General features: G+C 36.3%; 3 protein-coding genes across 4 annotated transcripts in view; all 3 read right to left on the bottom strand.

The window, feature by feature from the left end:
• Positions 1-8,972: 8,972 nt before the first annotated feature.
• Positions 8,973-13,551, bottom strand: LOC307167281 (E3 ubiquitin/ISG15 ligase TRIM25-like; the record flags this gene model as incomplete). Its single annotated transcript, XM_079886266.1, has 7 exons — positions 13,435-13,551; positions 12,590-13,187; positions 12,324-12,419; positions 11,823-12,056; positions 9,809-9,959; positions 9,646-9,705; positions 8,973-9,502 (listed from the first exon to the last, which is right to left on the bottom strand). Exons 1-7 carry the CDS (start codon positions 13,542-13,544, stop codon positions 8,973-8,975), a joined length of 1,779 nt encoding a protein of 592 aa, XP_079742392.1. The 5' UTR covers positions 13,545-13,551.
• A 2,382-nt stretch (positions 13,552-15,933) lies between these two features.
• On the bottom strand, positions 15,934-21,079 carry LOC307167570 (E3 ubiquitin/ISG15 ligase TRIM25-like). 2 transcript variants are annotated; one of them, XM_079886776.1, is made up of 7 exons: positions 20,933-21,079; positions 19,859-20,457; positions 19,591-19,686; positions 19,129-19,362; positions 18,844-18,997; positions 18,648-18,707; positions 15,934-18,488 (listed from the first exon to the last, which is right to left on the bottom strand). In XM_079886776.1, exons 2-7 carry the CDS (start codon positions 20,417-20,419, stop codon positions 17,908-17,910), a joined length of 1,686 nt encoding a protein of 561 aa, XP_079742902.1. In that variant the 5' UTR covers positions 20,420-20,457; positions 20,933-21,079; the 3' UTR covers positions 15,934-17,907. The 2 variants fall into 2 exon arrangements, with proteins under 2 accessions (XP_079742902.1, XP_079742903.1); XM_079886777.1 differs by having other exon boundaries at positions 19,859-20,421; positions 20,933-21,012.
• Positions 21,080-23,454: 2,375 nt separating this feature from the next.
• The window catches only part of LOC307167280 (uncharacterized protein), a 30,489-nt gene continuing 26,433 nt past the window's right edge, over positions 23,455-27,510 (bottom strand). The window contains exons 27-33 of the mRNA XM_079886265.1: positions 27,220-27,254; positions 26,361-26,953; positions 26,142-26,237; positions 25,622-25,855; positions 25,361-25,514; positions 25,118-25,177; positions 23,455-24,470 (exon numbers count right to left, since the gene is read on the bottom strand). Of these exons, the coding sequence (XP_079742391.1) occupies positions 23,926-24,470; positions 25,118-25,177; positions 25,361-25,514; positions 25,622-25,855; positions 26,142-26,237; positions 26,361-26,953; positions 27,220-27,254 (1,717 nt within the window). The 3' untranslated portion in view covers positions 23,455-23,925. The remainder of the gene's footprint in view (positions 24,471-25,117; positions 25,178-25,360; positions 25,515-25,621; positions 25,856-26,141; positions 26,238-26,360; positions 26,954-27,219; positions 27,255-27,510) is intronic.

The following is a 27,510-nucleotide window of genomic DNA, read 5'->3' as shown; positions in this document are numbered from 1 at the left end:
AGAGCATGTAACTCGACAAAATGCTAACAGTTTTGAGTATTAATATACTGTAAAAGAATAATCCTAAAATATTCATCCATAACCAGAAGAATAAACATAAAACATCCAGATTAACATGGAATTATTAACTTATTAATATTACAGTTTTTCTCGATTGCTTAAACACTATAACCAGGCTTTTGAACTAAAATTTCAAAACCATAATGCCATTTATCAAAAAGCACACCCATTTCACTAATCTATAAACACTATTCCCTGTTTTGACACATGAGTCAGATTTGTTGAACTGTCACTGCAAAACTCTACACACAAATCCCTTCATTTCTCATTGCCTAGACCATGTTGTCATTTAGAAAGCACTAGCATTCAATATTGTTCACTCAAGTCAGCACAGCTTCAGCTCAGTTAGCACACAATTACCCAGGAAACACTAAGAGTCAAAATTTAACACACATCAATCAGAACCTTCAATAGATATATAAAAGGGCCCAAATCAGTTTATTGAGTTTTGGAACAATGGATCCAGAAAGACATGAAGGAAGAGATCGAGGAGGAATAAGAAGGAGGGGGAGGACGAAGGGCAAGAGCAAGAAGACAAGCAGTCTCAGATGAAATTCAAGCCACTCTAGTTGCCCATGTCTTTATCAATGGTATGACTATGACGGAGGCGAGTAAGGCCAAATTTGAGTCGATTTACCGTCGCCTTAGAACCTTCAGGGAGGTTTGGTGGCAAACAAAATTCTATCACTGAATACAGTTTTTACCAACTGCTTACACACAAAATCTTTTCATGTCACACGATTTTTGAAACCTCTCACTCAAAGTGCAAAACTATACATGCCAAATCTTCAAAACCAAAAGCTATTTCTCAGCCTTTGACTCAGTTTTCAATTGCATAAAACACTTTTTGCAAAACACTACACACAATTCTCTACCTAAAACACAAAGATCTATCAGGAAGTGACTTGCTTTCCTTTTCCAAACACAACCAATCAAAATGCTACACTTATTCACCAGGTCACACAGACACACTCCTCACATGTGCAAACACTAATTGCTTAACTGATCACTAACCAATCACTGCTTTACTGTAGTATAGGCCTAAATAGGTCAAAGGTCAGATGATCTGTTTTGAACAATGGATTCCTGGGACTGGAAAACTGTAAGAGACAGACATTTTTGGTGAGGTGTATTTTCCATAGACAGTATAAGAAGGTATTTTCTTGCAAGAAAAGGCCAGCAGTCGTACAGTCACACAGAGCGGCTGCAGAGTGTGACAGTGAAGGGAGGGCTTCCTTTCTCCTTTATAGTCTTGACTCCCAGAATGTTATCTTTCTAGGCAAATGATGGTATTTCAACCATACGTGGAACATTCTTAGACGTGTTCATCATATTGTGTCCTTGAGTGGAGGCCCTCCTGTCACGACCAACACTCTTTACCATTCCAATACAATTCCATATTAGAATAAGGTTTGTGTGTGCTCTTTTACTGTCATATGATGGTCACACACATCTTACTGTAAGTAAATATATATATAAAAAAAGTAAAACAGGGAAAAAATGTTTGTTTTGTTTTGTTGTGTGTGTGTTGTACTGTGTAGTACATAAATGAATAAAAATGTGCCAATGTATCCATTGGTTGTGTCTTTTGTGTTCATCATGTGAAAAGGTTTGTGAGGGGGGAAACACAAGCAACATAACTTACCAGTTTTGGAAATGTTGTTTTGAATTTATTGCACCAGTGTGTTAGACTATGTTGTAGTGTGTGTGATTTTGAGGGCTTGTGTGTCCTGTCTGAGGGCAAAGTTTGGTTTTTCAGCAAGAGTGAATGGTTTTGAGTGTAGAGCTTCATTTTGACCTGAAAATAGGATGTTTGGAAAATTGGGTGAGACGTTATGGATTTGTGCTTACAGTTTTGAGAATACGAGGCATAGTTTCAAGAAATGTGTTTAAGCAATCGAGAAAAACTGTAATATATGGGTCATTCCTGGTATGCGGTGACTTTCCTGTCCCAATTATTTATTTACTAGCCTGGGTGCCAGCCCGAACCCCGCCCACAACATTTTTTGGTTGGGAAGTTCGGTCTGGACCATAGGTCTGGACCATAGGTCTGGACTCGATCCGTTGAGGAGTAATTACACTCGGCTCCCAGAAGGCCGAGCCAATCAAATTGCCAGGGCGGGCTTTAATCGATGATGGACAGATGATCTGCGGTTACGTAATCACCCACGTCACCAAAGAGCGCTTGGGTTGAATTAGAACAAAGACGACTGCCGCTGAAGAATTGAGATTTCACGAGTTCACGCTTACAAATAAGTCAGATAGAATAAATGCGTATATGACGTGCTGTCCGAGGAGAGGGCTGCGAGCTCGGTAGCCATACTCTACCCATAATTATAATTTTTTGAGTCCCTGAGCTTGACCAATATGTATTCCTTATAGTTAAACATGTCACTATTTTGGTAAAATGCTAAAAACATGAAAATCATGTACTTTTTTTCCCAACACTTATTAAGCCAAAATGTCACCGCATACCAGGAATGACCCATATGTGACCCAGGACCACAAAACCAGTCTTATGGGTTAATTTTTTTAAATTGAGATTTATACATAATCTGAAAGCTGAATAAATACGTTTTCCATTGATGTATGTTTGTTAGGATAGGACAATATTTGGTCGAGATACAACTATTTGAAAATCTAGAATCTGAGGGTGCAAAAAAATCTAAATATTGAGAAAATCGCCTTTACAGTTGTCCATTTCTGTTGGCGATTTTGCTGTGCCCACTCACAAAAATATTTTTTTTTATATATTTAAGGTAGAAAATTTATAAAATATCTTCATGGAACATGATCTTTACTTAATATCTTAATGATTTTTGGCATAAAAGAAAAATCGACAATTGCCACAAATATACCCAAGCGACTTATGACTGGTTTTGTGATCCAGGGTCACATATTATTAATAATTATATATTAATTATTAACATACAAACTCATACAGTAATAATTTAATGCTCTTTTTTCAATGCAAGCAAGAAGACATAAACAATTTGTTAAGGATTTTATGATGTTCTTACCTGCTTTTACAGAATAACAAATATTCCCTCCTTCAGCTTTAACAAAACTGGAAGAGTGTGGATCCTGAAGCAGTAGCAGGGAAATAGGTTTCGTTTCTCTCGAATCCACAAACTTCCTGGTTTCCAAAGTGCAGGTGTGTGCATGACAGAGAGAGAGAGAGAGAGAGAGAGAGAGAGAGAGAGAGAGAGAGAGAGAGAGAGAGAGAGAGAGAGAGAGAGAGAGAGAGAGAGAGAGAGAGAGAGAGAGAGAGAGAGAGAGAGAGAGAGAGAGAGAGAGAGAGAGAGAGAGAGAGAGAGAGAGAGAGAGAGAGTTCACGCGCATAGGTTTAGTACCTATGATCACGCGCGTGAACTCGACAATCGACTACTGTGGCCTTCGACCGAAAACAGGAAGAAAATACAGGTATGTGCGCTGGCTGAATAAACATCATTTTTATTCATATCTTTCACATCTACTGCAGTCAGATTAACCCGCGTTCACCCCGAAGGAATCATTCACATTGGCTGTGCACTTGTAATGACACATCAAGGATGTTAAGAGGCTAAAAGCAGGTTTAAAACTTGCCCCATTGAAGTCAACAGGGTGCAAATTTTAAAAAGAGGATAACACGGTGTCAGGCACGGATTAACCCTATATGGGGAGGCTGCAGACTTGGAGCCGGTAGATCTACGCCCCATGGCAGTTTTACGCCCCAGCAGTTTTACGCCCCTGCTGTTCCAGATGCGTCCAGTAGGGGGATATACTGCGAAATAACACCATTAAATCGACGCTCAAAACTTACACATTAATAACCGTCCCATTCATAGACTTTGCCCAATTTTGTGTTTTTTGTTAATTTAAATATAAACGTTACAGTGTAGATCTGCACTATGGATTCAAATATCTGTAGATATTCAGCTGGGCTTCACTCAGCCTACAGATGACTGTTTGTTTTATTCAGCCTACAGAAGACTATTTTTGTGAATTAAAAAATTAATAATGCACACAGGTGGATCAGATGACAAGTAATGATATATGACCTACTGTAGAATATTTATATATGACCTGCTGTTGAATAGTTCATTGAAAATTGAATATTCACTGTATGTTTTTATATACAGGAGACTGAGTGAAATATGTTGTTGTGAATTTATATAAAGTTACATTAGATATTAACCATATTTAGCCCATTAGACATACAGCACCGTGTAATCATATGGATCCTCGATTAAATATCTGCTGTACTATTTACTATTGGTCATCATACAGCTACAAAACAGTGTACTATAGCATTTTATGAAGACAAACACAATTTAACCCTTTTCTAAAATTCCGAGGGCCATTTAGAAGAAAGAGACTATATTGTTGTTCACAAAAACATTATTTATCAACACCATTTATGAATTATGATGACTCCTGTAGATGACTCCCCTATGGCTTGCCACTCTTCTTTAACTTTTTTTCTATCCTCCTGTCAAAGTGCTTCTGCTCACTGATAAAAAACATTTAAATATTGAAAAAAAATGTAAAAAGGACATCCATGGTGAATTTGGTCTTGTCAAATTCACAAGCAGCAGGACTCATTGTTAAATTTTGAATAAAATTCCTGAATCCTTAATTTTTTATCACAGTTGCTTTGGTAGATTTCTCAGATCACTACTGAAATTCTCATAACTACTTTTGAACAAATTGCCAATGCTTTGGTAAATTCATGCAATTGATTATGAATTGCCTTGCTGCTTCCTAATTTATCAATTCATTATTTCCATTAGTGAAATTCTAAATACACCTCTGCAATTCATCAATTCAGGACACATTTACAAAATAAAGTCTAATAGAAATGTATTGAAAACATGCTTAACAGTTTATGACAACTCAACCATTTTGCATTTAATGACTTATGCAAGGAACTAATGTCTATGATGTTTTGAGAAGTATGACAATTCAACAGAGAAATAGTATAATAGGCCTATATTTTGATCAACATGACATAAAGAGTTGATAATGTAGGAAACAGCAGACAGTTGTACATTATCAATTCTTGCATGAATGTACCGAAGCATTTGCAATTTGTATAAAGTATAAAAGAATGAGAAATTGCTTTTATGATGTGCACCAGTGACAAGATGATGTGATTTCAGTTGTGATCTGAGAAATGCACCAAAGCAACTGAGATAAACTATAAGACTTATTGGAGACCCTGCAGAATCACTATAGACCCCCTATAAGAGTCACAGACCACATAACAGGAAGTGTTACGAGAACACAAACTGCCTTTTTAATTTGAGTTACATATCTGTGTATTACATAATAAAAAAATTAAACATTAAAAAAATGTAAAAAGGACATCCATGGTGAATTTGATCTTGTCACAGTGTGTGTGGGTGTGCTGCCCAGAATTTATGTCAGGTCAGTGTGGATTGCATCAATTTGCTACTGATCTTCAAAGTACAACGGCACAGGCACTTGTTGGTGGAACACTTTTGGAAAAGTGTCAAGACACTTTTCTTTTGGCCACTGATGATGGACTGTGCAGAGAAAATTGAAAATGACATTAAAAACATGTCCATGTATGTCTCTGTAAGTCATTTAATTACTAGAGAAGCTATTGGTTTGGAATGCAGTTAAAAAAAAAGAGATGGGTGTTTATAGTTTATACAAGTTTAGAGAGAAAGAGGGAGATTTTCATTTCCTTAAGTAGCTAAAGCAAACACGCATGCAAGTTAAAGAGAACTTGGTAAAGACAGAGTATGATATATCCTGCATTAAGTGCACACAGCCTACATTTTAGTCCAGATCAGTAAGCTATTTTAAGAAAAATGTATATTTAGATATAAATTAGATAGTTAGATCATCTCATTTTCAATAAGAAACTCAAACCAGAAAGGAGTAAACAGAGTCTTACCAGAAGAGGCCATCTCACGCAAGATAAAGACAGGCAACAAAAGAAAATTCAAAAGAAAGTTAAATTTGAAAGTGAGTAGAGAAGACTAGGGGCAGCTAAACTAACACGTGGTTACTTAGCTAAATTTAAGCCAGACAGAACATCAACCTGACTGTCCAGAACTTTTTGTCTCTCGAAATAAATTATAGGCCATCCATTGATATATAGAATTGATATCTACCTAGCTCTATCAAGCTAATCGTTTATAAATAATAAATGTTGCATCATTGCATTTTTTTTACAGTCTAAGTTGCTAAACAACAATAACTTTAGCAGATTATTTAATATACCTCAATTCGTGTCGCTGTACACGCTCCCCCTACTGGACGCATCTGGAACAGCAGGGGCGTAAAACTGTTGGGGCGTAAAACTGCCTGGGGCGTAGATCTACCGGCTCCAGGTCTGCAGCCTCCCCCTACTCGATTAACGCACGGGCCTACTGGGCACTTGCCCAGGGCACTGAGCCAGCAGGGGGCCCTGTCAAATTTACTGTGTCTATTCTTTTCAAATAATTATTTTAATTGTAATTTTATTTTCAGTAAAATTGTGTTAAATATTGAGGAATAATGTGATTATTTTTTTGCAGTTGCAAAGTATTAACTAGTAAATAAATCAAATAAATAATTTTACTGTATTGCTGCGCTGTTGAGAGGGACATCTAGAGGCGAGTGAAAAGCATTGCGTAATATAAAAGTCACGTGTAGAAGACGGTTACTCCAAAACAAAAACAAAACAAAAACTGAGTTTAAAACCACAACCAAGTTTCAAGACTAGAATTTTTCTAGTCGACTAGTAGTCATTTATTTAAGCAATTAGTCGACTAATCTCACGTTAATATTAATTTCTGCTTAAATACTGAGTGCAATGTGCATGGAGGCATATTCCGCGCTCAAGCGCGTGCATAAATCTTGCCGCAAAGCACCGGCAAAAGCAGGCTAATGATAGTCTGAGAAAAAAAAAAAACACTAGGCATTTTTATTGTTTAATAATAAAAATATATATATTTCTAAATCAGTGTCGGCTGCAAACATATCTATATCTTCGCTGTAAAGTGAATGCGCCTTTGAGAAATGCACCTTTCATATCATATCAGCCTTATCAGCCGGTATTTGCTTTCGATTCGAATTTTTTCGTTTAAAAGTGGACATTTCAAGCTTTATATAGAAATATTCATCATGTCTGTGAGGCTATACACTGTGTTTCAGTTCATTTTTTGAGACGCGCTTAAGTTCACGCCACAGAGACCATGAGAGCGCGCCCTGTTTGTTTTCTTTTATTTTACAAAAACACAACGTTTTCTTGTTATTGTGAGTTTACAAAAAATAAAAGTAGCTACTTGCGACTGATGCATTATTCTTTTCTGTATATGACCAGAAAAGATTGAGTATTTCAAGTTGTTTCCATGATGATAGGAAAATGCAAGTGTTCGCGCCGACGCCTGCCATGCAGTGCGCGCTGCACACTCCGCTCAAACACTTTGGATATGCATTTATCTAGGCTAAAGTTAGAGCGAGCTGCCATGCCAGACGGATAAGTCCTTTTTATGTTTAACAAATCAAATCATGCATGTTCTACCTACCGCGAGTAAGCGCTGCACCAGTTTGAAAAAGGTAAAAGCATAACGAGCGTAACGAGAGAGGGGCCCCACTAAGGGGGATGCAGAGATCGTGAGCTTAGAATTATAAGGTTCTATCTCCGTTTAGGGTAGTTCCCGAGATATATTGAGCATCAAAGTTTTTACATCCCAGCTGGCAATGGAGAGATGGAACCTTTTAATATTATTAAGAACTACTAACAGAATATTTTTTTACAAAAATAAAACCACACAGGCATTAATAAACACCTAATGGATCAGATTATGTCAAAAACTCAATTTTGACCAAAAGTGGAGATAGAACCTTATAATTCTAAGCTCACGAGATGTTGCTGCGTCTTTATATTAACATTTCTGATTGTTTAAATGATCAGCCCTCGGGGGCCCCCTTAAAATGCCTAGCTTGCCTGCCCTATTGCGGCGCCTGTGCATACAGGTGCAACACTGTTGTCCAAAAAATTGGTGAAGGGGGCCTTTGAGACATCCGTGCCCAGGGCACATCATCGCCATAATCCGTCCCTGCACGGTGTAGGCAACACCGATTTTTGTCGTTGTTCTCTGTACTGACAGCACTTCAAATTTACAAAAAAAATGAGCTCAATGTTAAAATTGACCGGAGTTCTCCTTTAATTATGAAACAAGAAAAATCAAGAAAAATCAAAGTCATACTGCATCCTGAAGTCAACTCAGTCATCCAGTTGTAAAGAAATACGGCTCAATGTAATGTTTTAATATGAAGGAATTTTCAGTATTGATTTTTCACAGGTGTTTAATCAAATTATGAATTACACATTCCATCATATTGTGTTTTAGGGTAAAAAGAAATGTCCATAACCTTACCATATAATGTCCAAACTAACTGATGATGATGAACTGCATTAATTATGATGAGCTTCAGTAAATAACCTTGCTGAAGTTGAGCACTTTCAGACGCCAAGATAATGAAATACACACAAAAATTCACTGTAATATCTGATTCTGAAAAATATGATAATGATCAGCAGATTTATTTACTGACATCAAATCTGAGAGTGTCGTAAGGTGTTTGTTATCTTTAAAACTAGAAAATACACTTTGATTTGAAGGGATAGTTCACCCAAAAATGAAAATTAGACATACACCCATTATAAAGCTTGGACGAGCCAGGACATTTTTTAATATAACTCCGATTGTATTCCTCTGAAAGAAGAATGTCATATACACCTATGGCTTCAGGGTGAGTAAATCATGGGCTAATTTTCATTTTTGGGTGAACTATCCCTTTAAGTAAACTGTTTTACATATTCAGAACTCAATTTAAATGAATCTTTGATAAATGTAACTGTCAAATACAGTCATGTCATTTTAAATGTAGTTTTCTGATAAATTATATTTTTAAATTCTGCTCCTTATGATCCTGACAGAAGAACCTTTTCCAGTTAGAAATGCAGGGTATAAGGGTTCAGTGAAAGTGGTCTGGACTCTGTGAAGGAGAGTCATTGTGTCAGAGACGCTGTAGAAGGACAGAGTTCCTGCTCTGTGATCCAGATACACTCCTATTCTAGAGGAGGAGACAGCAGGGATTGAGACTTGGGTTTTATCATGAAAGAAATAGACATTCTGTTGATAGTGGGACAATCTCCAGGATATTTTGTTGAAGCCAAGTTTACAGTCATCACTTTTTCCTTTACGACCAATTCCTTTGTAACAAACTGCTACAGCCCAAATGTCCCCACTGCACTCGACCTCCCAGTAACAGCGATCATACAAACCCTCTCGACACAAGATGTAGAGAAACTCATCAAATCTCTCTGGGTGATCAGGATATTGCTGAGCTTTAACTGAACATGATATTTTTCTGTTCTCTTCTGACAGTTTGAGGTTTTTGTGTGTTGTGTTTGGATCCAGCTGCAGTTCACAGAAATCTGAGGTGGATAGATGCACACAAACATGGAGTTAATAAAATATATTATTATATTCTTTACTTTTACTATGCAGTTTAAACTGATATTCACCAATGAATATGTACAGTAGGCTATTTGTGTTTGTGAAAAACAGCTCAACTTACATTGCCAAAATCGATTTGGAGTCTTTGGTTCTGGAGTCTGTGCAACATGAACATTTGACACTATAAGACGAGAAGAAACTCAACTGTAAAGTCAATATTTAAGTGTAATGATACATAGTATAAATGACACATTTTATATTCCAAGGAAAAGAAGCATTAAGACCTTCTCGGGATATTCTGACTGTTTGCTGTTGACAGACGTCCTCCAAAACCTCCTTAAACGCTGAGATTGAAATGTCTTTAAAAGACAGATGAGTGTGTTGAGTGATGGGAATGTCTTCAAATGTGGGTAAAACACACACAGACTGACAGCTCTGAGAATAAGAGAATAATAATAATTCAGAATGAAAGGCACAGAATGTAAGTTTCGCCACTAGAGGTCGCTTATTCAAAACAGTAATAAAGGCGTTAAAGAGTGTGGAATCATGGGAGTTGTCGTCTTCACCTCCACAGCCGGGAATCCGACGGGAGTCATGATTCAGGCAGAAATCATGTTCATGGATGAGCGAATGTTTTAAAGTTTAAAGTTTAATTAATGTTACTGTGGTATGAAGCAGAGCGGGGCCGAGAGCCGCAGGACATTTTACCTTGCCGTTTTTATTATGCTTATATGACGCAGTCGACTGCTTCAGCTCCTTTCTTTTTGTTGTTTGTTTATTTTACGATTAAAGTTATGTTTAACATCCGCCTCCTTCCTTGAACTTTGTTGCAGTTACATTTGATCACTTAAATTCACATTATTTTATTTGATTCTAATGCTAACGGTCTAAAGTATTGAATTACTACTCAAACAGGTCTCCTTATTTGACAAATTAAAATTGTGGAGTAACGCAGCGCTGTTTTAGTTGGTCAAAACAATCATACTAAAATACATCTGAGTGTATTGAAAGTTTTGTTAATGTTACTCTGTGCGTTCACTCGGTGGATGGTATGAGACACTTGTTGCACATTGCAGTGAGCTAGATTGATGCTAGAATATTATATTAATAAAAGCTAGATGACTTGTGTTGCTAAATGGCATATAATTAGGCTAATTTTAAAATATATAGTGGAGAAAATGCTCTATTACTGTTTCCACAAATAAAGCTCTTTCTGATTTTGCTATGTTAGCCACTTGACAAAATAGCATTGTCTCTGAGGTACAAACATGTTACTCGCGGTAAATCAAGAAAACAAGAGATTCAAACAATTTTTGAGACAAATCGTGTTGAGTTATATGACAACCATTAATTTTCTGTTTACAAATATATCCAAACAGTTGCTCACTGTGTAATAAAACACTTAATTTATTTAAAGCTAGTGTTTCCATGGTTTCTATGGAAGTAAAACCGGAAATCGAAAGTAACGGATATGACGTCATTTGATAGATGCATGATACCTGCCGTCACACTGGTTAAAATTTATTTAAACATTGTTTGAAACATTTGGGATAATGTAAGTACACTTGTCAACAACGTATATAACATTGTTCTAGAGGTTTTGGAGTATTTTCATACAAGATCGTACATTTTGTGCCTTTAATTTGTGAAGCACAACAGATCTTTTCCAAACTTAAAACAAGCACGGCACAACAGCGTTTCGTTTAATAAATGGTTCTCAGCATTTTTGTGTCATTACCTTGTAGGGCTGCAACGATTCCTCGATTTAATCCTCGACTGCAATTTAGGCTACCTGTCGAGTAACCGGCAAAATACCGGAAGTGGTGCTTTCACAGACTGAACCGCATTATTACACAAATACACACCGTTTTCTAAGGCTACGCGATATATTTAAAACCATGTACAATCCTAATATAGCATAATGCTATTGTGAAATCACAAAGGCTGCGATTCAGCTAAATAAATATAAGCACTGTTTTAACAACTAACACCAGGCCGTTGGCGCCCTCTGCAGGCATTGTTATAGTAATGTACATAAGTTAGGTTTATATTAGTTTATATCATTTATTTTACATGGTGTATTTTAACAGTGTTGTTCAATAAAAACCATATGATTACTTACTTGGATACTTTATTTGAACCAATTATTATTGCTTGTTATTAGGCCTATATTTGTATTTTAAGTCATTTTAAAGGATGTTGTTAACATGGATCTATTTTTTTATCCGATTACTTGATTAATTGATGGAATAATCTGTACTCGGTTACTAAAATAATCAATAGTTACAGCCCTATTACCTTAAGACACTGGACCTGATCCTCATTAATCAGAAGTTTGTCAATCTCTGCTTGTGTTTTTCTGAGTTCTGTCAGCTCTTGATCCAGATGTTTGTGAAGTTCCTCTGCTCGATCTATCTCAGTCTTCTCCTGAGCTCTGATCTGCTCTTTAATCTCAGAGCGTTTCTTCTCAAGAGAGCAGATGAGCTCAGTGAAGACCTTCTCAATGTCCTCCATGGTCTCTAGAGCTGAACTCTGTCAGAGACACAAAGATCTGATCATGGAGATCATAGTTGTGACTCAAAACAATGCAGTAAATGAGTGGCAGTCACACTCATAAAATGGACAGAAGTCTCAATAAGACTGTGAGTGTATGTCACAATTCTTATACAGTAGCAGTTTTTTAACCAATTTTTGAACTCAAAATCCATCGGTCATCATGTACCTTAATTACATTTTTAAAATCTACTTTTTTGCAAGTCAAACAAACTTTAAAACTAAAGAACACATAAAGAAACATACTTTAAGAAGCTTCACAGCTTCACTGAGTTCCTGCTGACCTCTCTCTCGCTCCTGGATCAGCTTCTGACACGACACCTTTATCTCCTTTAACTCTTTCTGAGGATGTTAACATAAATAATAAAACAATACGCAAAAACAGACTCAACACATTTCCAGTCCAGTAAAGGGGTGTAACGTGGTAAATCAAAATTACAGCACATAAATGTATGCAATATAACAATAATATTAAAATAGTTTATGCATGTTTTTATTATTGTTGATATTACCTTTTTACTAGTCCATTCTGAATCCACAGACACCATGTTGTGGTTTTTATGACCATCAACCATACACAAGTAACAAATACACTGACGATCATCCTGACAGTAAATCTCCAGAAGTTTCCCATGACTGAGACAGATGTTCTCCTGAATGTGTCTGGAAGCTTCGACTAGTTTGTGCTTCATAAACGCAGGAGATTGATAGTGAAGCTGCAGGTGAGTTTGACAGAAGGAGGCCAAGCACTGCAGACAGGACTTTACAGCTCTGTTCTTCTCTGTAGTGCAAACATCACACTCCACAGCAGCCGTTTGTAGGGACGTCTTCTGCAGCGTCTCCATCATCTCAGCTATCAGAGTGTTCTTCTTCAGTAGAGGTCTCTGACTGAAGCTCTCTCTGCATTGGGGACAGCGGTACGGCGGCCCCTGCTCCTTCTGGCCCCAGCAGTCAGTAATACAGCTCATACAGTAACTGTGTCCACAGGGAATCGTCACCGGCTCCTTCAGAGGATCCAAACAGACTGGACAGCTGAACTGATCCACACACGCACTTGCTGCAGATTCAGACATTTCTTTGCAGACAGTCTGTTCTCTAATAGAAACGGCTCTGCCAGAAGTAAATCCACTTGTAAATCATTAATGAAAGAGCATGTGTAAAAATCTAAAAAATGATTACAGTTTTGTGAATTAATATAATAAGAATCCTAAACTCTTCATCCATAACCAGAAGAATAAACAATAATCATCCAGATTAACATGGAATTATTATCAAACTCATACAGTAATAATTGAATTCCCTTTTTTCAATGCAAGAAGACATAAAATAATTAGTTAAGGATTTTTGATGTTCTTACCTGATTTGAAAGAATAACAAGTCAAATATTCCCTCATTTACAGCTTTAACCAAACTGGAAGAGTGTGGATCCTGAAGCACAGGCTCGTGTAGCAGGGAAATAGGTTTCATTTCTCTTGAATCCACAAACTTCCTGGTTGTCAGTGTGCAGATGTGTGTGTGCATGAGAGAGAGAGAGAGAGAGAGAGAGAGAGAGAGAGAGAGAGAGAGAGAGAGAGAGAGAGAATAAACATAGTGTTTATGTGAAACCATGACTTTGCAGTTTTAATGCTCTACTCTTTGTACTTTGCTTAAAATCCTACCGTATTTCTTTACACCAATAATCAGTAGTTTAATGGTTTGTAATAACGCAGAAAATGTGTTTCTTTGTTTGAACTGCTTCTAATACACTTTCAGTAATCTGTGCGTAAAATGATGTTTTATTAACAAAGTTCGGGAGGAGCACACTCAGATAATTAACCTAAATTAACTCAAGAGGAGCACACTCAGTTAATCAACCAATTACCAAAATAAGAGGTAGGTCTATTTATGGGCCATTCTACAGAATTAAACTGCTGTCCCACAACCAAAAAACACATTTAAAAAGCATTTATGTATTCAAATTTTAGATGTTTACTAAGATCCTTCTATTATCTATTGAATCCCACAATAATATTTAAAATATAATTAAATAAAATCATATATATAATCATATATAAAATCATCATTTATTGGGTTTGTTTTTTCAGTTTTTTCCATTGTTGTTTTTAAAAGTATACTTTTTTATTTCTTATAAAAAGTGAAGTTAAAAAAATATATATTTTATATTTTATTTTTAAATCATGAAACTTAATGTAAAAAAAAAAAAAAAATGTGTTTTGCATTTTCATGTCACTACCGAAACAGTGTGTGTTTTAGTCCATTGGCTGAGACTGATTTTAGGCACACCCCTACATTTTTGATCAGGAAATATTTCTGTCCCTCTCTCTCATTTTCATTGTAGATAGGTACCATCATTTTGAGGGAAATGTGTTCAAAAGTCTGAAAATCTGTGTGTAACTAAGGAACGTCACTACCAAACACTTTTTTTCCTGTAATTAAGCAAACTTTTTGGGGTGTTATTCCATTACATTTAGTTTTTATGTGTGTACAACTGTTCAGAGCTGTTCCAAGTAACCATGTGCTGGTTATCATCTTTGAACTAGGCTCAAAAGTATCTAAAATTCTCACTACTGAAACATGTGTTGAAGTTTCGGTTGTGACATCATGGTTTTTTGAGTGTTATTCGATAAAATTTAGTTTTTGTGTGTGTACAATTGTTCAGAACTGTGCTAGTTAACCATGTGCTGATTAGCATATTTGAACTATAGGCTCAAAAGTATCCAAAATTGTCACTACCGAAATAGTCATGGCCGAAACATGTCATCATTGTTTTGGTAGTGACAAAAGGGAACACATAATCATTTATTTGAGTGAAATAAACAAAATTTTAGTACAGTTATGCAAATCAGTAGTTTCTTAGTATGTTTTAGTATGTGAGTTTAAATTCTGTAATGTGATGTGGTCACTACTCGCTACCTACAGTCACTACCGAAAATGTGCCATCACGACCGAAACATGGATGTTTTGTCTAAAGTAAAGTATACTGAATTATTAACTAAGATATTATTATAGTGTTTGGTTCAATGTATATTCAAACTAATTAATCCTTAACTTTGAAATCAGTATGATTAACTTAATGCATTTTACAAAGAAAGATTGGATTCAAAATACAACAAATCTTATAAATTACACTTGATTGTTAAAATTGTAATTGTTATTGATTTACCTATGAAAACTTTTACCTAGCAAACAATATATTTACAAGGTAGATGTAAACAAAATATTAATAGGTCACTATAAGCCTTCTTATGAAATTATTTATTATTGTTTCGGTAGTGACAAATTTGGGGAGAGGAGAAATATTCCAAAACTTCTTGAAAATACAACATGAAAATTAACTGCACAATTACTAGAAATGTGTACCTTGGATATTATACAATTTGCATACATACAAAATTTGTGGAAAAAGCTTTTTTTTTTTTTTTCAAGACATTTTAAACTCTGACTTTGTACCAATTCTGTAGAATAGCCTATATACAGCAGACTTACCTCCGTTCATCGACAGTTTAACAGCATCCGTCCATCACCCCTTCTCCTCACTTTTAGTCCTAACTACTCTTACAACAACCGGGGGAATACTCTGGGTTCGGGCAAAAATTCTGAGCTCGGAGCCGTTTCCTCGAACAGCACGCCAAATACGCATAACCTTTACTCCACTTAATTACATGTAAGTTTAAACTCGTGAAATAATCAAATCATTAATGAGTTCATGCTTGTTGTACAATGTCATTGGCATCAAAGCTTTAACATGTGATGCTTCTTGATTATAAGAACAGCAGGTTTTCATTCTGATGTTGTGGAGAAAAACAACAATCACACAATCTCACATAGATCACAAAATATTTCAACAGACACATTTCCATCAAATGATCTCTGTAATGTAAAGAGCATAATTTGATTTTCTCTTTATTTTATCATAACTGCACAATACATTATTAATTATACATTAAACCAAAGAAAAACAAATATAAAGATGAATCTTTTAAAGAAACATTGCTATGTTCTGACAAAAATTAAGATCATTTTACAAATTAGTCTCTTTTTGCCGTTTCTCAGCTTTTTGTCAACACCAAAATCAAAAATCAAACATAAATATAGGTTTAAATATGTCTAACAGGTTTCAAGCATTTTAAGGCCTTTAAACACATGCGTAAAAAGGTATTTAATATATGTTTAATTTAGCAAGCCTACAACCACCTAGATAATCCATGGAAAATACTATTTACAGCAAATACAGGCAATTTACTAAGGAAATATATGTTTTAAAGTTTTTTAACAGTTATCAAGGTTGAGCCAAAAAAGTAGAACTAGTCCACAAAAGTAGGTTTTTTTATATAATCTCCAATATTTAACTAATAATTAGGTTGACAGCAGTGGTCCTGGAGGCAAAGTTTCTCAAAATTAGGATCTCTATATGGTATGAATGCCCACGGCATGTGTGGAAAATTGTGTGATATAAAATCCTTTACACAAGTGAAAAATGTGAAGGCGCCCCAGGGGTCAATTTCTCATAGGCCTCTGGGCCGTGAGTCAAACAGGCCCAGCGAGTTTCGTTAACCTTGTCTGACAGCAAATCAAACTTCATTTGCTGATGGCGGCTGTGTGTCAAGATACGCGAATGTCCTCGCAGACAATCACAGCACCTTGGACAAAGCCACCGCATGCCAGTTTTCATGTCAATTGGACTGACTGTTGCACAGCTATATTTTTTCAATTTTTTATTTCATTTTATAGCACTGACTGGCCAGTCGGCACTTCTTTTTCATGCAACCACAGACCAAGCCCATAGCATATCGCTGTACCGAGTTTGGTGAAATTATCTCATACTGTTCATGAGGGAAAGCCGTTTTAGTAAAAGTGGCCACGCCCACTTCGAAAGTGGTGGCGTTCCGTCGTGAACGTAAATTGAAATTTCAACTTTTTTCTATAATTATTGACACTCAGACTCTAGAGAATCTTTCTGCACTGGTTTGCAACCGGGCATTTTTTGACAAATCCAAAATACCCAAAAATTTCGGGAGACAATCGAATCCGAGATGTGTGTTTTGTTTGTCTTGATCAAATAATTCCAAATATATGAGAAACTTGAGCCTTAAACGAGTTAGGAGTGCATACTTTTGATCATTATAGCACCACCATCCAGCCAATTGGGGCGAGTCTTTGTGACGTTGTAGACGGGGTGTGTTCAACCATTCATTAAAGTTTCATGTCTCTACAACTTACGGTTTGGTCTGCCCGATCACTTTTAGGGGAGAATGTGATCCTTGGAAATTCTAACATTTACAACAGGGTTTCAGTGCTTCAACCCCTCATCAGGCCTCATCCTGAAGTCAACTCATCCTGAAGTCAACTCAGTTATCCAAATCGTAAAGAAACTGTAAAGAAAGAAGGTCATACTAGCAGGCAGCAACTAAACAAACAAACTATCGGCTGCATTGAATATATGTAATATAACATAATATGTGAGATGTAAAACAATTATTTTATCAACACCACGCTGTAAATAGTTTACTAGGTTCCACAGCCGATTATTTCCCAAACCCTGACACTTTGTAGCTTGAGGATGAACTGAATAATGGATTTAGACATGGATTATTATGAGCTACAGTAAAGAAACCTTGCTGAAGATGAAAGCTTTCAGATGCCAAGATTACAGAATACACAAAATCAAAATCACTGTAACCTGATTTCATAACATCTGATATTGAATTGAGAGTGTTATAAATGGGTGTTGAATATTCATTGATGGTGTTTAAGTTTCTTCATCCAAACGTCAAATTACATTTTAAGTTAAATATACCGGCATACATGTTTCAGAAGTTTAGCAATATTATTATTTTTTATTTTTTTTATTTTGACTTTTTGGATTTTTCTTGTCTGTCTGAACTCTCCTCTGCTCTATGATCCTGACAGATGAACCTGTACTAGCCCCAAACGCAGGGTATAAGGGTTCAGTGAAAGTGGTCTGGACTCTGTGAAGGAGAGTCAATGTGTCAGAGACGCTGTAGAAGGACAGAGTTCCTGCTCTGTGATCCAGATACACTCCTATTCTAGAGGAGCAGACAGCAGGGATTGAGACTTGGGCTTTATCATGAATGAAATGAACGTTCTGTTGAGATCGGGACAGTCTCCAAGATTTTTGGTTGAAGCCAAGTCTACAGTCATCACTGTTTCCTTTACGTCCAATTCCTTTGTAACAAACTGCTACAGCCCAAATGTTCCCACTGCACTCGACCTCCCAGTAACAGCGACCGTACAAACCCTCTCTAGACAAGACATGACAATATGCATCAAATCGCTCTGGATGATCAGGATATTGCTGATCTTTAACTGAATATGATAATTTTTTGTTGTCTTCTGACAGGATGAGGTTTTTGTCTGCTGTGTTTGGATCCAATTGCAGTTGACACAAATCTGATGAGGATAGAGGTACACAAACAGAATGATAAACTTTATTATTATTATATTCGTTATATATATATATATATATAACTTTATATTTCACTTGACTGATAATTATCAATTAACATGTACAGTAGGCCTTTTGTGTTTGTGAAAAATAGGTAATCTTACATTGCAAAAATGTATTAAGAGTCTTCGGTTCTGGAGTCTGTGCAACATGAATATTGGACACTGAAAACATGAGAAACACAATTGTAAACTCAATATTTAGGTAATCCTATAGTACATACAGTAGTGAATGAAATATTTCATTCACATTTGAAACACTTGGAACATTTTATATTCCAAGGAAAAGAAGCACCCAGACCTTCTCGAGATATTCTGGCTGTTTGCTGATGACAGACGTCCTCCAAAACCTCCTTAAACGCCGAGATTGAAATGTCTTTAAAAGACAGATGAGTGTGTTGAGTGAAGCTGGGAACGTCTTCAAATGTGGGTAAAACACACACAGACTGACAGCTCTGAAATGATAATAATTTAGACTTAATTTGTGAAGCATGAGACACAGTTCCCATTCAATAAGAGCAAGTATATGTTGTGATGTGAAAGGTTCCGATACAGATATGATAAATATTACAATGACTTGTATTACCTTCAGATACTGGATCTGATCATCAATAATCATAAGTTTCTCAATCTCTGCTTGTGTTTTTCTGAGTTCTGTCAGCTCTTGATCCAGATGTTTGTGAAGTTCCTCTACTCGATCTATCTCAGTCTTCTCCTGAGCTCTGATCTGCTCTTTAATCTCAGAGCGTTTCTTCTCAAGAGAGCAGATGAGCTCAGTGAAGACCTTCTCAATGTCCTCCATGCTCTCTAGCGCTGAACTCTGTCAGAGACACAAAGATCTGATCATGAAGAACATTGTTGTGACTCAAAACAATGCAGGTAGAAAGAAAATTAGTGGCAGTCAAGCTCCAAAATTGACAGAAGTCTCAATAAAAACCAGAACCTAAAAAAACCCGATTGGTCATTGTCTACTTTTATTCAATTTAAAATATCTACTTTTTGCATGTCAAACAAACTTTAAAACTAAAGAACACATAAAGAAACATACTTTAAGAAGCTTCACAGCTTCACTGAGTTCCTGCTGACCTCTCTCTCGCTCCTGGATCAGCTTCTGACACGACACCTTTATCTCCTTTAACTCTTTCTGAAGATGTTCACATAAAAAAATAAAAGAATATGCAAAAATAGACTCAACACATTTCCAGTCCAGTAAAGGGCTGTAACGTGGTAAATCAAAATTACAGCACATAAATGTATGCAATATAACAATAACAATAAAATAGATTATGCATGTTTTTTATTGTTGTTGATATTACCTTTTTACTAGTCCATTCTGAATCCACAGACACCACATTGTGTTTTTTATGATTGTCAGTAACACACAAACAACAAATACACTGACGATCATCCTGACAGTAAATCTCCAGTAGTTTCCCATGACTGAGACAGATGTTCTCCTGAATGTTTCTGGAAGCTTCGACTAGTTTGTGCTTCATAAACGCAGGAGATTGATAGTGAGGCTGCAGGTGAGTTTGACAGAAGGAGGCCAAGCACTGCAGACAGGACTTTACAGCTCTGTTCTTCTCTGTAGTGCAAACATCACACTCCACAGCAGCCGTTTGTAGGGACGTCTTCTGCAGCGTCTCCATCATCTCAGCTATCAGAGTGTTCTTCTTCAGTAGAGGTCTCTGACTGAAGCTCTCTCTGCATTGGGGACAGCGGTACGGCGGCCCCTGCTCCTTCTGGCCCCAGCAGTCAGTAATACAGCTCATACAGTAACTGTGTCCACAGGGAATCGTCACCGGCTCCTTCAGAGGATCCAAACAGACTGGACAGCTGAACTGATCCACATACGGACTCGCTGCAGATTCAGACATTTCTGTGCAGTGTTCAAAGATGAACAGATTCCCAGCTTCTGTAAAAAAATAGTTTGAGAGAAGACTAATCACGATTTAATTTTTTTTTTAACTGAGGGGAAATAAATTCTGTTCTCTGCTGATCAACTGCAGGCTGTAAATGCTGTTGTCAATAGAGTTTAACTGTATTTATGCAGAAAAGTCTTAGTCATGATCACCACAGAAATAGGTTAGTATTTTTAAACAATCTTCGAAATCATAAAGAGTAAAAGTATAGTTTTGAGGTATGTAATCAAGTATTTAAATTCAATAGTAACTCACTTAAGTTTTCATTAGACAACAAAATACAAATATAATTGTTTAGCAATTAAGTACAAAGCAAAATGTTTCATCAGGTCTGTTACAAGTTACAGGATTAGAAACTCTTGGATTGTACACACACACACACACACACAAACACATTTGCACGCGATTCTTTTTTAAAAGCAGACAACATGATAAAGTCATAATCTTTGGATCTTATGAAGTCCTTACCTCGACAGAAATTCAACTCAAATACGATTTGCGTTAAAGCTTATAAAGCTTTTGACACAAAGAGCAGCGGTGTTGATCTATTACAGAGGTTGAATCGCCTAAGTTTCATTTCTCTTGAATTCAAACACTTCCTGGTTCTCAGCGCGTAAACAAAATGGGCGTGTGTTCTGTGTGAGATAATGACAGAAAGAGAAATAAAATGTATATATTCCCCTGATCGACTGGTTAACATTATTAAACTGTAATTATTAAACTTAGACAGTTATATAAAAAAAATGTGTTCTAGACTTAAAAAAAAAAAAAAAAAAAAAAAAAAAAAAAAGCCCACAATTGAAGATCATGAAGTAGGCTAGTTTATATCGTACTGGGATGACTATCTCTGCTCTTGGATTAAATTTATCACAGCTGACATTTGATTTCTGCTGAAAATATAAATTATGACTGATATGTTTGATGATCTAATGTAAAAAACTAAATTAAGTATTTAATGTAAATCTATGTATTTTGTATTTTTAGATAAATAATTGATCAAAGACAGATTAAATGACAAAATCTCAGTCAAAGAAATACATCTGAATTACACTACTGTTCTCTAAATTATATAAGCCTGTATTTTAGCCGAAGGAATGTCATAATAGTAATAAATTGCGAATTTAGATTAAAATGGCTGCACTTAATTGGCTTTCAAGTTATAATAAATAATACAGGTGTCTGAATGTGCATCTAATTCATAGAATTATTAAATAACGATTCCATACATTATTGAACCGTTATTTATAAACATATTAATTTGTTAGTACTAGACTTAGACACACAATTGAAGATCATGAAGTAGTTTATCTCGTCGACTACTGGGATAATGACTCTCTGGAGAGAAAAGCTCTTGGTGATAAAAACTGATCACAGCTGACATCTGATTTCTGATGAATATGTCAAATATGTCTGATATCATTTTTGATGATTTAATGAAAAATAATAAATTAAATATTTAATGTAGTACATATATGTGTTTTGACAATTTATTTAAATAATTTAATAATGACAGACAAATTAAATGACAAAATCTCACATAAATCTGAATGACACTAGTCTAAGTTATACATTAAAGGTATAACGGAGGATTTTCTTTTTCCGGGTGGATCATCAAGACTATTGGTCCTCCTAAGTGTCAATCATTCTGGTGATATGTTTACGTAAGGCCGTCGTACGTGCTCGTGCACACGATTCACACGATGGCGTGCGCTCAAAACACAGGTTGGGCTTCCCACTGATGCCTCAGTTGCGAAGTTTCTTGACAGGTAAAGTTTGGCATGCTATTTGGAGAAATCCATTTAAAATCACTGCTAGTAAAAGTTAATGTAAGCTATGATTAGCTCGTGCATGCTCTCTCGTGCACACGTTTAATAGGCGTTCCCTCTCGGGAGCAGGTAGAGTGTTGCGCATGTGCATTTTTTCAAAAAGTGGAGAGGGCGGTTCTTTTCTAAAATTCGGGAAAATCCTCCGCTATACCTTTAACCTGTGAGTTTAGCTGAAGGAATGTCATAATAGTAATAGAATCAGATTCTTAAGACAATGTTTTCTAAAACAGCAACATTTCCACTTTGAATTAACCAAAATATCACTGTTATTAACACAAATGCAACATTGCATTGAATTTTCTCTGTATTTTATCATAATTACAGATTACATTATTAATTAATATTAGTGGGAGACTGAGGGCAATTGTAACCATTTTTTACAGTTCCCTTAATAACTTACAGACTACTTGACATACACTAGTGATCTTTTGATACAAGAAACAAATATAGGTGCACTAATTAATATTACAATTGGTAACACTAATAATTTCCATAAACAATGACATAATGATTTGCAATAATTAAACTACACTGTTAAACTGTAGTCTGATTAGTTGTGGCATCAGAGATTAGAACAAACACATTTATTTTAATACACCCCTTTTAAATGTAGTTTTACATTTTGTGAAATATGTTAATCTTCAAACAGTAAAGTATGTGAACACAGACAAACAACATGCTTACATTGGGCCATGTGGCTCGAGAGCAATTATAACACAGTTTCATCTAAACTTAAGCCAGCAGAATACAAAAACTGTACTTCCAAAAAGTAACTCTCATAAATCAAAATCAGTGTTTTGTTGAAAACTTCTGCTGAGGTGAAATTATTGAGCTCCTTTTCCACAGACAGAGAGAGAATCGTACTGAGCATGTGCAGATTAACTGTCATAGCTTGTTTCTGATTGGAGGAATTGAGTGTGTTACAATTGCCCACTATTGTCTCCATCAAACTGAAGTACAAGAACAAATATAAAGATGAATATTTTGAAGAAACATTGCTATGTATTGATAGAAGAGGATATATTAAAAAAAATGTGTCTTTAAAAGGTTTTTAAAATTGTGGTTTCTCAGCTTACCATCAGATACTGTAGTTATGAAGCTGGGTAAAAATAAATCAAAATCAGACCTCATCCTGAAATCAACAGTTATTCAAATTGTAAAAAACAACAACAAAAAAACAGTTTATATAGAAAGGCGGTCTTATTAGCAGATAGCAACACAACAGAACAAAATAGCAGCTGCATTTAATAAATGTAATATAACATGTTACATGTGACACATATAACATTTAAGTAACGCTGCTCTGTAAACAGTTTCTTCCACAGCGACTACATCATGGATTCAGACATGGATTATTATTGAGTTTTGCAGTAAAGAAAACTTGCTGAAGATGAACACTTTCAGATGTCAAAATTACAGAATACACAAAATCACAATAATTTGATATGTATAATCGTACATTTATTTACTAAATCCAACTTGAGTGTCTTCAATGGGTTTTGAATATTCATTGATGGTGTTTAAGAAATGTTATGCCTTTTGTTCATCCAAACTACAAATTACATTTTAATTTGAATACTGTACATACACATTTCAGGAGTTCAGCAGTTGAATCTGAAACTCGATCAATTATATTTATTTCTTGTCTGTCTGAACTCTCTTCTGCTCTATGATCCTGACAGAAGAACCTGTACCAACCCCAAACGCAGGGTATAAGGGTTCAGTGAAAGTGGTCTGGACTCTGTGAAGGAGAGTCATTGTGTCAGAGACGCTGTAGAAGGACAGAGTTCCTGCTCTGTGATCCAGATACACTCCTATTCTAGAGGAGCAGACAGCGGGGATTAAGACCTCCGCTTTATCATGAATGAAATAGACATTCAGGTGAAACCGGGACAATCTCCAGGATTCTTTGTTGCAGCCAAGTCTACTGTCATCACTGCTTTTACGATCAATTCCTTTGTAACAAACTGCTATAGCGCAGTCGTTCCCACTGCACTCGACCTCCCAGTAACAGCGACCGGACAAACCCTCTCGACACAGGACATTAGGAAACCAAACAAATCGCTCTGGGTGATCAGGATATTGCTGGACTACATTTGTGCTTAATATATTTTTATTTCCATCTGACAGGACAAGTTGGTTCTCCGCAGTGTTTGGATCCAGGTGCAGCTGACAGAAATCTGATTAAATATGGACAAACATTAAAATAATATAAAATAAAAAAATTAAGTTTAAACACACACACACACACACACACGAATGCCAGTGAAGATTCCTCAATCTGCCACCGAAGATCTCAATGGCCTGAGTTTAAACCCTGGACTACATTTCCCAAAAACCCACATAGCCTACATGGACTGACTGCATCCACACCTGTTCCCCATTACCCAGACTATTTAAGCCCTGTGTGTTTATTCACTCTTTGTGAAGTCTTGTTTGCCCTGGCTGCAATTCTGAGCATTACAATTCCTGTTGTTCTGCGTGTGTTTGGCCCTGACCTGTTTGGATTATGTTTGTATGACTCTCTGCTGCCTGCCTTTCTACCCGTTTGTTTGCCTGGATTATTCCCATTGTTGTTTGCTGCCTTGTCCTGATCTTCAGTCTGGTTATGACCACGCTGACTGCCCTGCCTTTGATGTATCTTGACCCACGACTGTTTGCTGTATTTTAATAAACTGCATATGGATCTCACTCAACCTGAGTCCTTGTTACAAATATATATATATATATATATATATTTATATCAAACTGTCATATTCTAGATGGTAAAATGTAGTGGGATGTGTTTGTGTTCTAGAAACATTTGAGAAAATGCATCTCAACTCACATTGCAAATAATCACTTCGAGTGTTTGGTTCTGGAGACTGTGCAACATGGACATTTGACACTGAAAAGGCAAAAACAAAGAAAATGTATTGGTTACTTATAAATACAATTTTAATACACAAACACACATGTTTGTTTCACTATTAGTGAGGACATTGCATAGATGATGTCCATTGATTTTATATCAGGTTTATATCAGATTAATAAAATAAAAAGAAAATATAAATAGATAGAAAAATGGGACCTTCTCGAGATATTTTGGCTGTTTGCTGTTGACAGACGTCCTCCAAAACCTCCTTAAACGCTGAGATTGAAATGTCTTTAAAAGACAGATGAGTGTGTTGAGTGAAGCTGGGAACGTCTTCAAATGTGGGTAAAACACACACAGACTGACAGCTCTGAAATGAGACAAATAAAGCACTCTTTGTTATGTATAAGAGACTATTTAAAAATGTGAAACGGTAAGAATAGAAACATGGTATACTCAATGAAGAAATTTCATTACCTTCAGAAACTGGATCTGATCATCAGAAATCAGAAGTTTGTCAATCTCTGCTTGTCTTTTTCTGAGTTCTGTCAGCTCTTGATCCAGATGTTTGTGAAGTTCCTCTGCTCGATCTATCTCAGTCTTCTCCTGAGCTCTGATCTGCTCTTTAATCTCAGAGCGTTTCTTCTCAAGAGAGCAGATGAGCTCAGTGAAGACCTTCTCAATGTCCTCCATGCTCTCTAGCGCTGAACTCTGACGGAGACACAAAGATCTGATCATGGAGAACATTGTTGTGACTCAAAACAATGCAGGTAGAAAGTAAATGAGTGGCAGTCAAGCTCCAAAATTGACAGAAGTCTCAATAAAAACACTGTGAGTGGTTCAATAAAAACATGTCACAATTCTTATAGCAGTTTTTTAACCAATTTTTTTAAACTCAAAATCCATTGGTCATCATGTACTTTTATTGAATTTTTAAAATCTACTTTTTTGTGTGTCAAACAAACTTTAACACTAAAGAACACATAAAGAAACATACTTTAAGAAGCTTCACAGCTTCACTGAGTTCCTGCTGACCTCTCTCTCGCTCCTGGATCAGCTTCTGACACGACACCTTTATCTCCTTTAACTCTTTCTGAAGATGTTAACATACAAAGGAGAAAGTAGGTTAGTTATAGTAAGTTACTATGTCAGTCATTCAAATTAGTAATTTAAAAAGAAAAAATGACAACTACCTAAACTGATAAGCATTCATTACCTTTTTACTAGTCCATTCAGAATCCACAGACACCATGTTGTGGTTTTTATGATTGTCAGTGACACACAAACAACAAATACACTGACGATCATCCTGACAGTAAATCTCCAGAAGTTTCCCATGACTGAGACAGATGTTCTCCTGAATGTTTCTGGAAGCTTCGACTAGTTTGTGCTTCATAAACGCAGGAGATTGATAGTGAAGCTGCAGGTGAGTTTGACAGAAGGAGGCCAAGCACTGCAGACAGGACTTTACAGCTCTGTTCTTCTCTGTAGTGCAAACATCACACTCCACAGCAGCCGTTTGTAGGGACGTCTTCTGCAGCGTCTCCATCATCTCAGCTATCAGAGTGTTCTTCTTCAGTAGAGGTCTCTGACTGAAGCTCTCTCTGCATTGGGGACAGCGGTACGGCGGCCCCTGCTCCTTCTGGCCCCAGCAGTCAGTAATACAGCTCATACAGTAACTGTGTCCACAGGGAATCGTCACCGGCTCCTTCAGAGGATCCAAACAGACTGGACAGCTGAACTGATCCACATACGGACTCACTGCAGATTCAGACATTTCTTTGCAGACAGTCTGTCCTCTAATAGAAACTGCTCTGCCAGAAGTAAATCAGAAAGAACAGAAATCCACATTAATGCAAAAAAAAATATGCTGCAAAAAAATGCTCAGTTTTGTGAATTAATATAAAAGAATCCTAAACTCTTCATCCATAACCAGAAGAATAAACATAAATCATCCAGATTAACATGGAATTATTATCAAACTCATACAGTAATAATTGAATGCAATTGAATGCTTTTTTCAATGCAAGCAAGAAGACATAAAATAATTAGTTAAGGATTTTTGATGTTCTTACCTGATTTGTCAGAATAACAAGTCAAATATTCCCTCCTTTACAGCTTTAACCAAACTGGAAGAGTGTGGATCCTGAAGCAGAGGCTCGTGTAGCAGGGAAATAGGTTTCGTTTCTCTCGAATCCACAAACTTCCTGGTTTTCTGTGTGCAGATGTGTGTGTGCATGAGAGAGAGAGAGAGAGAGAGAGAGAGAGAGAGAGAGAGAGAGAGAGAGAGAGAGAGAGAGAGAGAGAGAGAGAGAGAGAGAAAATACATATTGTTTATGTGAAGCCATAACTTTGCAGTTTTAATG

The sequence above is a fragment of the Squalius cephalus genome, assembly GCF_949319135.1.
Source record: "Squalius cephalus genome assembly, chromosome: 11".
Lineage (NCBI taxonomy): Eukaryota > Metazoa > Chordata > Actinopteri > Cypriniformes > Leuciscidae > Squalius > Squalius cephalus.
This window is presented reverse-complemented; position numbering and strand designations above follow the sequence as displayed.

Excerpts from the sequence above, each read along its gene's own strand:
- LOC307167570 (XM_079886776.1), bottom strand. The coding sequence starts at position 20,419 with ATGTCTGAATCTGCAGCGAGTCCGTATGTGGATCAGTTCAGCTGTCCA. Across the intron at positions 19,363-19,590 it reads AAGCTGTGAAGCTTCTTAAA|AGTTCAGCGCTAGAGAGCAT; the intron begins GTATGTTTCTTT and ends TGTCTCTGACAG. Across the intron at positions 18,489-18,647 it reads TCTTAATACATTTTTGCAAT|ATTTGTGTCAACTGCAATTG; the intron begins GTAAGATTACCT and ends TATCCTCATCAG.